This window comes from Simochromis diagramma, unplaced genomic scaffold (assembly GCF_900408965.1).
Source record: "Simochromis diagramma unplaced genomic scaffold, fSimDia1.1 OVJJ01000501.1, whole genome shotgun sequence".
Taxonomy (NCBI): Eukaryota; Metazoa; Chordata; class Actinopteri; order Cichliformes; family Cichlidae; genus Simochromis; species Simochromis diagramma.
In genome coordinates this window covers 6,264,656-6,278,212 of record NW_024387320.1, presented here as the reverse complement: position 1 = coordinate 6,278,212, position 13,557 = coordinate 6,264,656, and the positions used below count along the sequence as shown (strand labels likewise).

At 38.9% G+C, this 13,557-nt stretch overlaps 1 protein-coding gene across 11 annotated transcripts in view; it reads right to left on the bottom strand.

Moving 5' to 3' along the window:
• The window catches only part of usp9 (ubiquitin specific peptidase 9), a 36,754-nt gene extending 23,197 nt beyond the window's left edge, over positions 1 to 13,557 (bottom strand). For 4 of the 11 annotated variants that reach the window (XM_040005607.1, XM_040005608.1, XM_040005609.1 and 1 more), the window contains exons 1-10: positions 12,797 to 13,232; positions 8,799 to 9,067; positions 5,424 to 5,569; positions 4,992 to 5,071; positions 3,369 to 3,481; positions 2,099 to 2,317; positions 1,011 to 1,126; positions 653 to 904; positions 423 to 558; positions 176 to 328 (exon numbers count right to left, since the gene is read on the bottom strand). In XM_040005607.1, coding sequence (XP_039861541.1) covers positions 176 to 328; positions 423 to 558; positions 653 to 904; positions 1,011 to 1,126; positions 2,099 to 2,317; positions 3,369 to 3,481; positions 4,992 to 5,071; positions 5,424 to 5,569; positions 8,799 to 8,900 — 1,317 coding nt within the window. In that variant the 5' untranslated portion in view covers positions 8,901 to 9,067; positions 12,797 to 13,232. Of the gene's footprint in view, positions 1 to 175; positions 329 to 422; positions 559 to 652; positions 905 to 1,010; positions 1,127 to 2,098; positions 2,318 to 3,368; positions 3,482 to 4,991; positions 5,072 to 5,423; positions 5,570 to 8,798; positions 9,068 to 12,109; positions 12,673 to 12,706; positions 13,234 to 13,254; positions 13,374 to 13,551 lie in introns of those variants that run through there. The other 7 variants (XM_040005601.1, XM_040005606.1, XM_040005602.1 and 4 more) reach the window with 6 other exon arrangements.

Here is a 13,557-nt window from a genome sequence, read left to right as displayed (position 1 = left end):
AACATGTTTTGTAATCTTGCAACAATGCCGTACTGTATTGCTGCATCTGTTCGACCATCTGCAAGGTTTTATCTAATTTTGATTTTTGCCTCCGTATGAAAATAAGAGTAGTTGATAAAACCACGAGTAAGGGCTCTTAGGCTATAATTTTTTTAAATGATCAATTGCAGAGTACCTGTGCAGCCCAGATGTTGTCCAGATCCTGCATGGTAAGAGCTTTCTCTTTGATAACAAAGCGAAGGATCTTCTCCAGTTTCTCGACATACTGTGGTTGATGCAAACTGTCCCTCAGCACAATGGACAGGATGTGGTTCTGTTGGATCCATTCCTGAAGCACCATGATGAGATGTGTAAAGGAGAAATGAATTTCACAGACATTAAAATCCCTGATGTAAAACACAAATGTTAAGAGCTGAGCATACCGCCATACGCTCTGCAGTCAGCCATTCCTCCTCCTCAGGGTTATGCCGATGAGTGTAGTAGGACACACTGGAGATGACCTTGTTAACTTCATTTAGTGCATTCATTTTGCCATTAAAAGAAGAAATTTGCAATAACCTGGTGGTAAAAAACAAAAATAAAATGTTTAAAACCTGATCAAACTTAAAGTTAAACAAAATCTTTATCAGAGAAGACTGAATTTGATATTTACCTAAGAATCATTTTTAACCTAAAAATCTCTAAATTCTTCACGGTCTCCTCCTGCCCTGGTACACGAGAAGCCAGATTCTTCAGAGACTTGATTATCATGGACAGTGCGTCATTTTTGGCTTCATTCTTGGCCTCTTTCTTTAGCTCCTCATCTGTGAGATTCTCTAGAAACTGGGGAACCATCTCGATGACTGGAAGGAAGTACTTCTTTACTGTGTGCAATGTGAGGAACTCATAACACTGGCCAAAAGGCCTGTAAAACAGAAAGTAGAAACAGAAATTCAGTTCCAGAAACAAGACCATTGCACCAAAAGCACTTTGCAACGTGGTGTAAAACCTTGTGCTGTGTCAGCACTTACTTGATAAGTGCAGCGATGATCTGGACGTTCAGTGCTTGGCCGCTCATGAAGCGATCGTGCAAAATTTGAAACCCGTTTAACGTGCCAAATTTGTTTATTAAGTCCACCAACCAACCCTGTGATCAGAATAAACAAGGGACAAAAACAAACTGTATAAGCACCCTTTAATGTGAAGTCAGGTTGGTTACACAGGCTAAACTATCATCAGCTTCCATTCAGAGACTTTAGGTTGAAACTACAACAGAAATTGTTTTCTCTGTGTAAATGAACAACTTCTCAAACTAAATTCCTATTGGCAAGCTTAAAGAAACATATCTATTCTTTGGTTTCTATATTTATTCTCAGTTGAGATGCATGGCTTGTGAAAGAGGCACACTGCTAAGGAGAACAAGCTTCAAACTTCAACTCTTTTATTTTAATGTAGCTGGTCTTCCTTTAGCTAAAAATTAACTTTAAATTTGGCACTGCTGTTAAATATTTAGTAATGAGTAATTTGATTTAAATTTCCTAAAAATAATAGTAATACTAATAATAATACTAATAATAATAATAATAATAATCTCTGACTTAACAGCAAAGTAAAACACTAAGTAGTCCTGGGCCCCCTGCCAATAGACAGGCAGACAGGCAAGCAATACTGCAGTACTGCTTCTACTGACCCTGTGCCCACACTGCATTCATCACTCCTTTACTGTACAATTCTTATTCTCTGGTGTATCCACCTTTCCTTTTATACAATCTGCTTTCTGACATAAGCATTAAATGTCTTAGGGACAGTGAAGTCCATGTTATTCTTTATCAGGCAGCTCCAGAGAGGGATTCTTTATTTCAAAAGGGTCTTCAGGGCGAGACTAAAATGTCACTTGATGGAGTTTGTCTTGAGGAAGAAAGACGAGCTAACTCTCCTCAAAAGAAAGAAAACTCAAAGCTCATCTTCTGCATGACATATCTTGACAATTTTCCATACACCTAAGGATTTGTTATACAATACAAAACGCATGACTGGATCAGTCTGGATCACTTAATGCGAATCAGATTATAAACTAGTTATTTTACAGTTTTTATGGTCAACTGTTGTACTGAGTCACCTTGGGAGATCGAGGGTCTGGTGGTCGAGCGTAGAGTTCATCATCAGCCAGCTGTGCTCCAGCAGGGACGGTCTCAGAGGGCCGTGTGCCATTGTAGATGTGGAACTTGCAGTGAGGGTTGGTGGCCATGGCCAACAGCTCCAGTAGAGGAAACCAGTCCTGAGAGAGCTTGGCCACACATAGCTCCACCAACCGGTGTGTGTTATTTATGATACACCTCTGTGGAATAAAACCCGAGTTTAAAAGAAAGAAAGGCAGGATCACAAGAACAATATCAAGAACTGGAAAAAGCCCAGCCTCGACGCTGCTGTGATTAACTTCTGATCAGCCTTTATAACAATCTTACAACACACATTTTACTATTCATGGTTTCTCCCCAGTAACCCTGAAGTCTGACAGGCTTAACTCTTCAGCTCCTAAGCTAGAGAAAAATTGCACATTTCACTCATTACACCCACATTGTTGCCTTTAATCAGGATTCCACATTGTCAACAAAAGAAATTACACTTCCACACAAACAAAGGAAGAGCACTCCTGCTAGTCACGCCATTGGTCAAATTCCAGCAACCAGGCTGTTCTGTATGGCTCCTGGCTAGTTCACATGTCTGTAGAAACCAGATATGAGCAATCAATACAGGACTGACTCATCACAGCATTCCCAGCAAGCTTTTAGACTTTACAAGTCTCTGGCTGCTTCATCTTCTCAGTGTCTAATTTTAAAAGGAGCTGCAGGTGACAAGCATGATGATGTATAATATACTGAAAAAGATTAGATTTTAAAAAAAGAAAAAAAAGAATCCACAGTGAGGAAGAGAAACAAAAACCCCTTTTCCGCCTTTAAATCCTCACACATCTGTCTCACTGGTTTATTTCAAGGACGTTCCACAGATCAATTTCAAGAACAAGAGCTTAAGAAAAAAAGAAGATCACTGATCACTGCTGGAAATGCCCCTTTCTATTAAATCTACAAAAACTACACAACAACTCACTTTGCAGACCAACCTAAGATCTGAACAATGGATGTATCTAATGAGATAAAGGCAAAGAATGAAGAAACAGGTTTTACAGACCGCCATCCCTCATCAGGACAATCTGGACCTTTAAATCAAATTTTAGAAAGCATCTAACATACAAGAACGATTTTGTATCTCATAAAAATGTGAATTTGCTTTTAAATATACTATATAGGTTCTTTATTGTGATTATTTGAAAGCATACTCATCTTAAAAAAAATCAAACCAAACTGTAAGGCAGAAACAAAAAAACTCACATGAATTTCAAACTTCCAACCACTGACTGCCTCGTCTGTGAGGATTTTTGTGAAGGAAATAGTCAAACCATCTCGGAAAAACCTCTGACATGCTTCACACTTCACATCCAGTCCTGCAAGAAAAGTCACCCATTAGAATATAATAATAATAATAATAATAATAATAATAGCAAGGTAAAGAAGGAGATGAAAAATAAGAAGAATGAGAGGCACAACAACAACAACAAAGCATTCATATAGTGAAAAACATATTTGAGTTGACTATCTTCTGATTGGGTGCCTCTCATAAACAGAACGTTTGGAGAGTCAAGGATTTCCTTTCTTTCTGACATTATCCAGGGCAAACAGTAGAAAAAGAAAAACACTTGGAAAAAGTGTTTAGAGGAGTCTGAAGCCTAAGAATAATAAACTTGTTCAGTTAACATAAACATAAAATAAGAACCTAACTAAGGGCCTGTGTCTATATGCAGTTTTATGCGCTGTCAGCACATCTTTTCTATAGAAATCCTATGAAGCTGAGCACTGATACCACTCATAGTCCTCAGAGAAAAAATGCCCTCAGGCACACAGCAGTTTTCCGCTGCGCTTTACAGGCCTCTCAGCTGAACACAGGTCAGTTTTGGGAATACTCCTGCTCTCATCAATGTCACTTCTCTCTTGGAGACCAATCAGAAGGGGCATAACTTACAGTAGCAACACTAAAAATAATGACAGAGGAGAAAACTTTAAAGAAGACGGTTTTGTAACCTAGCAACAACAAGCACCTGAGAGAAGCCTCTGCTAAGGAGGTCATGGGCACTTCCAGTACAAAAAATGTCTCTGTATACAACTCGCTCTTTTTGATTCGTCACTGACTTTGGTGGATTTCATCAAAAGAGACAACTGCCCTATATGCACGAGATTAATATCATCACTGATGCAATTTAAAAGTTAAGCCCTTTTGGTATACTTCATATAAGAAATACAAAACATATGTTAACAACATATTTTGATTGCATAACTGTAAATCTTGGATCAATTTAAAGAACATTTAAAAGGTAATTGTTAGCAATGTTATAGGCAGCACAGAGCTGAACACCTACACTGCAATAGCAAGGCCAGTTCTTCACTGTTCTCTTTACATAATTATGTCAATATTGCAGATTAAGTAAAAAGTAAAGGTTATGTGTATTTAACAAAAAGTACAAAACCAAGTACCAAATAGGAAAATGTTTGAGTTTAGTGCTAACCTTTTTAATCAATTAATCAATATGATGAAGTTCTAAAAAAGTTACAAAAACACTTGCATCTGAAATTTACAACTACACATGAAGATTTTGTAATATTCCATTTTATCTCTTTGTAAATTATTTAAGTATTTTTACACATCCAGGAACTCTTGATGTGCAAAGCACGCAAGGAAAATTAAGTAAAACAGGCGAAAGTAATCACTGACTATTTTATATTCTACTGAGCGTTTCATTATTTAACAAGCTCAAAGGAAAGAGATTTCCTACATCTGTTAGATGTTTCACATTATATTATACTGACAGAAAACTAGCCAGTGAAAGCCATAAGCACAGACTGCAGGATGTCAGTGCCACAAAGCTCCTCTATGAAAAAGAACATTCTGTGCACTCCCACCTTTTTTACTCAGGTCTATAGCAGCTTCCAAGAGGACTTCTAACTCTCCTTTTGGCAAAACTGGAACAACCCAACGAGGCCTAGGAGAACAGAAAGACATGAATCGCCAGAAAAAAAGAGGAAAAGGATACTGTGCAATATTTGTAATATTCACCTGTGTAAAATGCATAAATATTACATTGATATTGTCTACCTGCACCCCAAAGAGCTATATTTACTTTGCTGTTAGGCAACTCTGCTGTGAGAGTGTGAATGGTGTGATGTGTTCAGACTGAACACGAAGCAAACTTTAAATGGACTCCGCAGAGTATGCCAGGAGACATGGGTCCTCCCATCCCCCCAATTTAAAAAATGTTTTTAACCAAGTTATGTATGCTTACAAAACAATTTGAGTTTACTCTCTGTCATAGCTGAGACTTAAATGTGACCTACCTGTTGATCATGTCATCGAGCTTGGCTAGGTCAGTGTGAGGAAAAGCTGGCTCTTCCTCTTCCAGCTGAGGGGGACCATCCCCCTGGCCCTGCTCATCTGGTGGGCTCACTGGAGAGTTCTCATTAGATGAGTTAGGAGATGACGTCTAGAAAAAATGCAGACCATCAAAATCAGATCTCATGTAATAATCTTTCTGGATTTCAGGTCTATGCTGCTATGAAAGGAAAAAAAATACAATGGCAGACCAAGTATCAAAAGCAAATGTAGCTTAAAATCCAAACTAAAAACCTAATGATATATATGTGTTTAATTACGAATGCAGAAACAAATTGGAAAAAAAAAAATGCACTCACACATTAACAATTCCTAGCTTCTACAAATTCAAATAAATTCACCAATTCCAAAAAAGTGCACCGAACAATAAGTTGATGTAAAGAAAATGCCTGAACCAGCTTACAAACACACGACAGCACGGCCCTCGATGTGCAGTATGCCTCATTTCAAAAGACCTGCACCTGGGCAGCATTTTGGAAAACAATGGCTTTATTCCAGCACACTCACTCCTTTGTTTTTACTAAAACATCTAACTAGTGTTAGTGGCCAACTAATTATATTTTCATTTTTCCTCAGTTTATTTAAACTTTAATACCCTAACCTTTAAAAGCAGCATTGTCTAACAATTTCACTGTTCTCATCTTTTCTGACAATTACCTCCATTAAATCCAGTTCACAGTCAGTTATCTTTCATTTTTTTAGCTCAGTGGGCAAAAGACAGAAGTCATAAAATAGCACCCCTATCTGTTTTTCTTCTTTTTTTAAACACATCCACATGCCTTTGATAAAAAAAAAAAACAAAAAAAAAAACAAAAAAACCCCTCTCTCTTTATGACCAATTTCACAGAGTGTCTGCTAACATCACCCAGGAACCACTAGCTAACCAGTGAAGGAAAAATGCTTTTTTTCCCCTTTGTAACTTGGGATTACCACTGACTGACTGATTTCTAGGCCTGTATGACTGGGGCTTTAGCAATCAATTTTACAGTGACTGCCTACAACCACTTGCCGACCGGTCACACAACACACTTTTTTTTTTTTTTCCCCCCCTAATGAGCAACGGTTGACAGAGGCCACCAACTGGTCTCTAGGCATGCTTAACTCAAGCCTTAGCTTGTATAGCTGAAGGTCACACTATCACTCAGGATCATTTACTTTTTCAGGCAAGTGTAAATCTGTTTTGTTTTTTTGTATTTTTGACTGGGTTGAAGTTTAGAGCTTAATTTTCAACCACAAAAAGCAAGTAAAGAGGGAATTTACCAAAATATAGAAACAAATCACTGAATGTGTTACGTCTCACAAAGGAAGCTCATTTATTGCATAGCTTACTTAGTCACATTTATAACTTCATCAAAAAATGAAAACCCACAAAATGGTAGATTTACACATCACCTGTGAGGTACTGCTAGCAAGCATAACAATGGGCAGGAATGTGTCAACCAGGTACATTCAAGAACCAAAAGCAAGGCTGGAGATGCACCAGAAGACCTGCTCAAAACAGGGGCTTTTTGTTTCTGCTTTTAGAAAAGGAAATATGTTCTGCTCTAATGCTGGTTGTACCGCTACTGATATCACATTAGTGTGTCTCAGAGTTTCATCACTGATGAGGTGAAACAGGTGCAGGTTGTTCCTTTACAGACACAGTGGCCAAGTCAAGACAATATGTTAGTTCAGGCTAAAGCCGTTGGACAAGAAGTCCCACATTTTGTTTAAAAATCTGTCCTAACAACAAAAACACTTACAGCTAACTTAAAACAAACAAGCTAAAGATACAAAAACCAGTGTGTTAGGGACTGAATGATTTACCTCATATGATGATAAATATTTAAGAGTATTTTTCCTACAAGCCAAAACAGCCATTTTATTCGTTTTGGACTGTGGTTTGATAACACAAGTTTTTTTTGTTTGTTTGTTTGTTTGTTTGTTTTAAGATATATTCTGTGTACTCCTGGCAGCAGAATACAGCCACTATAAACCTACATAAAAGCCAACTTCCAACTTCTGTAATCTGCATGGCTTTTACATAGTCAGCAAAATATCAACAAGTGGAATATGTTCAGAGAGGCTTATGGCAAAGCCTAACAATGTCATGACAAAAATGCTTGTTAGTAGATATGGGCTAGCACAGCCATGATCCTACACTAAGCAAACAACTAGGGTCAGCTTTGGAGAGGCTGCATAAGGATCTCCCAGTAGGGGTGCAATTAAAAGAAACTGCACTACATACAGTTTCCAAGAGAACTGACTGAAACAAAAGCTTTCAACCGACAAACAGATTTTAAACTGTTTGGCTTGATGAGATAGTGTCAATAGCCAACAAATACTAAAGTTTGCATGCATTGTCATGAGAGAAGATTGGATTCCCAAAAATAAGGTAGGACTGAAAAAAAACATTAACCTTTCACATGTAAAGGGATTTTTTTCCCCTCCAAATTAGGTCCTATAGTTACCAAACAGCTAGAACAGGATCTGCTAGTTTGTGACCACCTGCTCCTATTATAGACATTTTCTAACTTCCTGCTTACGCTAGTTTTGGTGAAAAGCCTGATAAAAAAAAAGAAAAAAAGAAAAAAAGAAAGGTCATTCAAGTGATCATAACTCTGATACTTTAAATATGAAGTATTACTCATTTCACCATACAGGAAATATAATAAGACTTGACATGGGTGACGTATAAATGTGTTAGTATGTGGGTGAATCTTAGGGCTACACTGGAAGTAAGAGTATTTGAGAAATGCAATCAAAAATGTACATCGATGAATATGCATTTACCCACTTTATTTTTTCTTTCATCTTTTGAGCGCGCATCAACAGTGGTGGTGGTGTGAGCAGCTGTGTATAAGAATAAAGGAGGGATACTCAACGTGGAAGGAGATGCATAACTGAGAAATATAAAATGTGGGGGTGTGTGGTGAAGGCTCCTTCTGCTTGGCTGACCTACATAGGCAGCTTGCCTCTCACGTCTCACCACAGCTCATCTCTAACCAACACAGGCCTGCACACGCACAAAGACGCGCACACACACACCCTTTATCCATCACTCAGGAGGCTCTGTTCATTGATGCTTCGCCTTCTCTCCCTTTCTCCCTCCTTTTCCGCCCCCACCTCCCCTCTCTCTTCATCTCCCTGGGCATCTGTGTGTGGTTAGGTACGAGCAATATCAGCAAAAGAAAAAGAAAAAAAACTGTGCTGTGTTGACTGAAAAAAGCAAAACAAAACAAAAACACAAATATCTTTTTTCATTCCTATAACCGTTTTTTGTTTTTTTTCCTTTCTTCATTTCACGTATCTAAAACGAGTGTTAGAAAGATGATGCTGACCTGGTTTTGTGGCAGTGGGGGTTGGCTCTGAGCATCAGGAGCCTGGCCCTGGCCCTGACTGTCATTGCCCCCCACCGGAGAGCCACGCGTGGTGGCCGTCATGCTCGCCACGGGGCAGATCTTGGCAATCTTGGCCTCTTAGGGAGCGCTGGCCAGGAGGGAAATCACAGCCACCTCAGCTGTAGAGCAGAGGGAAGAGAGCCGGAACACACGAGAGAGGGACACAAGCACCTGGAGATCTGGGTGTGCTGCTGAGACCATTGCATAACCTGGAGCAGAGAAGAGGGGGCAAAGGTCAGAATTATCAGCTGACTGCTTAACATGTAAAAGCTGAATGGGTTAGGAGACTTTGTAATATCTAAAATACATGTTTAAATCTAAAATAAAATAAACTGAACTGAGCTGTGCCTGTCAGCTCAGTTCAGCTTGTATCACTCAATTTTTCAGTGACTGCCTACATGTTCTTTTCTCTTTTATTCAGAAAGGAAGATGATTTGCCAAAAAGGACAAAACTGGAGAGTTCAGTCTCAGCCCATCAAGCCTTAAAGTAATAACACTACCCCTTACTAACTTAATAAGAAAAGAAAGATAAAGAACAATAAACTACTATTGTAACGCTTTGATATATGTCCCTGGGATTAGCCAATATGAGGCAAACCATAAGTCATCATCCAAAAGCCAGTTTTCATTTTAATTCTAATATTTAACCCAGAAGATTCTGTCTGCCTGAATCCCACAACAAGAAAAATAATCATCTCAAATGCAGACATAAACATCCGATTGTATATGAAGGAACGGGTTAACAATGGACTGTATAGGAAAAAACACATTTAGTGCTACTGCATTAGTTATCAGCTAATTGATCCCTTGTTTTAAACTATACTCCCATTTAAAACTGAAAATTATAGCTTTTACACCATCATGAAACACCTTTTGAGCACTGTCATGTATTAGCTCACAATACCTTAGTTCACATTTATTCTGTTTCTTACTCTTCAGCAATCATTTTTTAGATTACAATACAAGTGTGCCTGCCAAAGTAATTTCTGAGATTTAACGACCTTGGTGATACTGCTAAATGGTACAGTTCAATGGGACAAGAACCCCAAGCAGCTCATGATTAGACAGTACGGCAGTCTGGCCTGATTATTTAATCACGTTGCTTTACTTGAACGGAAAACCTGTTATGTCAGTAAAATTCTCTCACTGCACTGCAAAACTATGTGTCCATGTGCAACTGTGATGAGAAGAGCAGGTCAAAGTTAAGCCAGGAAGTTTTCCTGTAAACTGTCAAGAATGTCAAACAAAGAGAGCTTGGGTAATACAATTTCATTCACATTTTAAATCAAATTCCTTGTCCAATTTGAGTTATTTTGTTCAGTACCATAGACTGAACACATCACAGCAATGAATTTAATGAGAACCACAAAATAAATGGACCATATATTCCCTTTAAGGTCAGATATGCTCATCAGTAAGCAATTTTAGACACCAGTTTAGCACTGGCACTGTGTGTGGGGTCACCAATAACCACATATTTCTGAAAATAAATGTCATTTAACCTTCTCCCTGGATTTCAGTTCTAAACCATCAGACCTTTAGATCACTTTCATTACATCAAATAGTCTAAAGCTCATCACTTTTTCATATTCAAAAGAATACAGAAAGAAAACCAATTTCAATTGTTAATTTAAATATTTTGTATTTATCACATTGCCTAAAACCACCACTAGAAAGTCTTCCCATTACAATAGTCAAAAAATAAGTGAAAATTCAAATTACCAAAATAAAATGTTATGCTGCTGGAGCAAACCTTCTAGGTTTTCAGTTATTAAAATGAGCACTTAGGATATATTCTTATTCAGAGTGAACGTGTTTTCCATTTAATTTCTTTCCCCACACAAATCAAGAAGGAGCAGATATGAGAGATTTACTGACAAGGTCTGAACCCAGAACCTTAGTCCCTTCTGCAATTCCCTTGTAATAAAGAGGGAATATCAACATATTCTCTACACCATTTTACCAGCTGAAAGCAGCTGGCGTGGTATAAAATCTAACAAAGCAAATACTCAAACCGCAGTTAAACTTAGAAACATCATTTAGCAGCTCAATATATGACTAGAACTAAGAACATAATTGAAACAGAGTGCTGGTTGTACATTATACAAAAAAAAAAAAAAAACAAGCAAAACGAGATACACATAAGACAACCCATAACTTTAAATTGTAAACACCAAGAACCAAAACTGCAGCTGTTCTGCTCCCTTGTATCATACTAACTATCTGAAAGCAAGTTAACATGGGTGTGGAAAAATAGCTGATTTAATATTTATTGGTTTAACAGAGGTGAAACTAGCGCAAATTCCACTTTACATGCTACCTGCTGCACCACCAACATTTTGATGGTGCAGCAGGTAGCATAACATGCAGTCCATAACAGTTATTAATAAAGGCAAAACGTTAGGAGTATCTTTAGCTTGCAGGGAACTAAATGTCACAGCATTTAGCCAAGTGTGCTATCTGTAAAGCCAGCCATTAACTAACTATCTGCCAAAACAGGGACGGTGGGTTACTTTCATGACGCACGAAGAAAAGAAAAAAAAAACATACTATCATGTTTTGTTTGTTTTTTAACCACAGTCAACAAAGTGATATACAAATTTAACAACAGCCATAACTAACGCTAGCTCTCTATGCTAGGTGCAACCGGGGCCTTTTGGAGCGCCCGGCTTTGAAATAATAGTGTTATTTAGCGACATTATTAACGGGTAAATCGGTCATGTAATGTCATATGCTCTAAGATGGAATATCTTCAAAATGACACACAGCCCAGATGCAGATGAAGTAAACGGTGACATTACGTAACTGTCGTCGCAAACTAGCGCCGTCAACTACTACTAACAGCTGGTGGTCTAGTTAGTTAATAACCCTGGCTGCTAGCTAGCTGCGGCAACTAACGATGGTTAGCCTGCAAGGCGATCCGCCCAGACAGCACAGCAGTGAAGGCCTGGTCGTCCAAAGCCCACTGCGCTGAGACACACAGGCCTCATCATTCGCTCAGGCCTGACGTTATAGTTGTCCTGCAAACCTCTGCTGCATAGCCGATGAGCCTAAATACGTAGAGAATTTGGTTAAATAGCTAAAACCAATACTGAGAGAATATCGCGTTTCTCCTCACTACTGTCGACCATCTGTGTTACCATAACGCCATTTGCAAAGTACATTAGTCGAGCTAATAAGAAGTAATCTAAACAGTTAATGTTAGCCAGCCGTTAGCTTCTGTTTAAGTAAATGTATTCACCGTAGCTAACCTTTCTGTTTTGACAAGCGGCTTGCTGAGATGACTCGACAAGTAATTAGTGTTCAACCCATAAAATTATAATTTTCCTATTCAACTCAATGCCACTTCGTGGCCATTTTAGCTTTCTGGGATAACGCATAAAATGTCAGTGACAGTGGAGGCGTCTATTTCCTGAAATTTAACTCACTGTTCTGACCCGTATCGCCTAACGCTAAGTTCTAACTTAGCTAAAACAAACTGAAAATAACATATCAGAGGCCCGGGTTATAGAACAGGTTAGCTGCAATGTAGTTTTGATAAAGCCGCTGTAATAAAACAATTAACAACTCTGGGTGGATGAAATTTAAATTCGCCAACATGTAAACATTAGACGTTTAAAGGAAATGTTCCTTCTCAGTCTTTAAACAGGACCATTTGCAGGTAGCTAGCGCTAGCTTGACTTCAGTGAATCTAGCGGGATGAGCTAGGCAGCCTGCACGTACTGTCAGGACTATGAATTGCAATTTAATCGCATTGACACTGTCAAAGATTCAGTAAGCAGTAGCTAACAGAGAAAACTCCATCAGCAAGTGAATAACACCAACAACCCAAAATGCTATAATGTTACCTTTCATACACCAACAGCTGACGCTAGTACTAGCAGTAGCCAGCTAACAATCACCAGCCAGCACAGCGAGCTAGTTGGCTAACAACTCACCAGGAATTTGATATGACTTCCCCTCTATTCACGGGCTACGTCCAGCCTTGAACGATGGTGTCGTCGTGTATTACATAAACGTGGCCTATATCAGTGACAGTTTCACAGGACACAAACCTGTTACTAGAATGATCTAATTCCTACGTTTTTTTCCTCTGCTTCTGGGTGTTTTTCCTGCGTCACCGGCGCGGTAACAGCCCCCCTAACTCTATCTAGTCCGATTTCTGGGGCTTGTCACTTCGGTCCCAGCAGTCAGTCACAACTTGATTCAGTTCAACATGGCGGAAGCGCAGTCGGACACAAATGCAGCTCACTAAAACAGACTAGACGACTGTGTGAACTCCAACAGTCAGCGATGTCTGTAAGCTAGTTTGCACCGCAACCGAGCACAGCTCAGCTAACACAACACCCGCTGAATGGAAAGCGAATAAAACCCCTTCTCGATTCTGATAACTCACTCCAGCTCCGGCATTGATATCCGATCCATAGTTTGAACAAAACCAGGCGGAAAAAAGCCGAGCGGTACGATGCACTTGACTATATCGCCTCCTATCGCTTGGGGTGGTCATCAATTAAAAAGTAATGACAATGAATAACAGAATGCGAGCAAATTCAAACTTGAGCACTTACCAAAGAAGGTACAGTACTGTGCAAAAGTCTTGAACCACCCCTCATTTCTTTAGATTTTTCACGGTTTGTTCAGTTCTAACAAGCTTGAAAGTCGATATTTGGTATGATCACTTTTATTCTTCGACACAGTC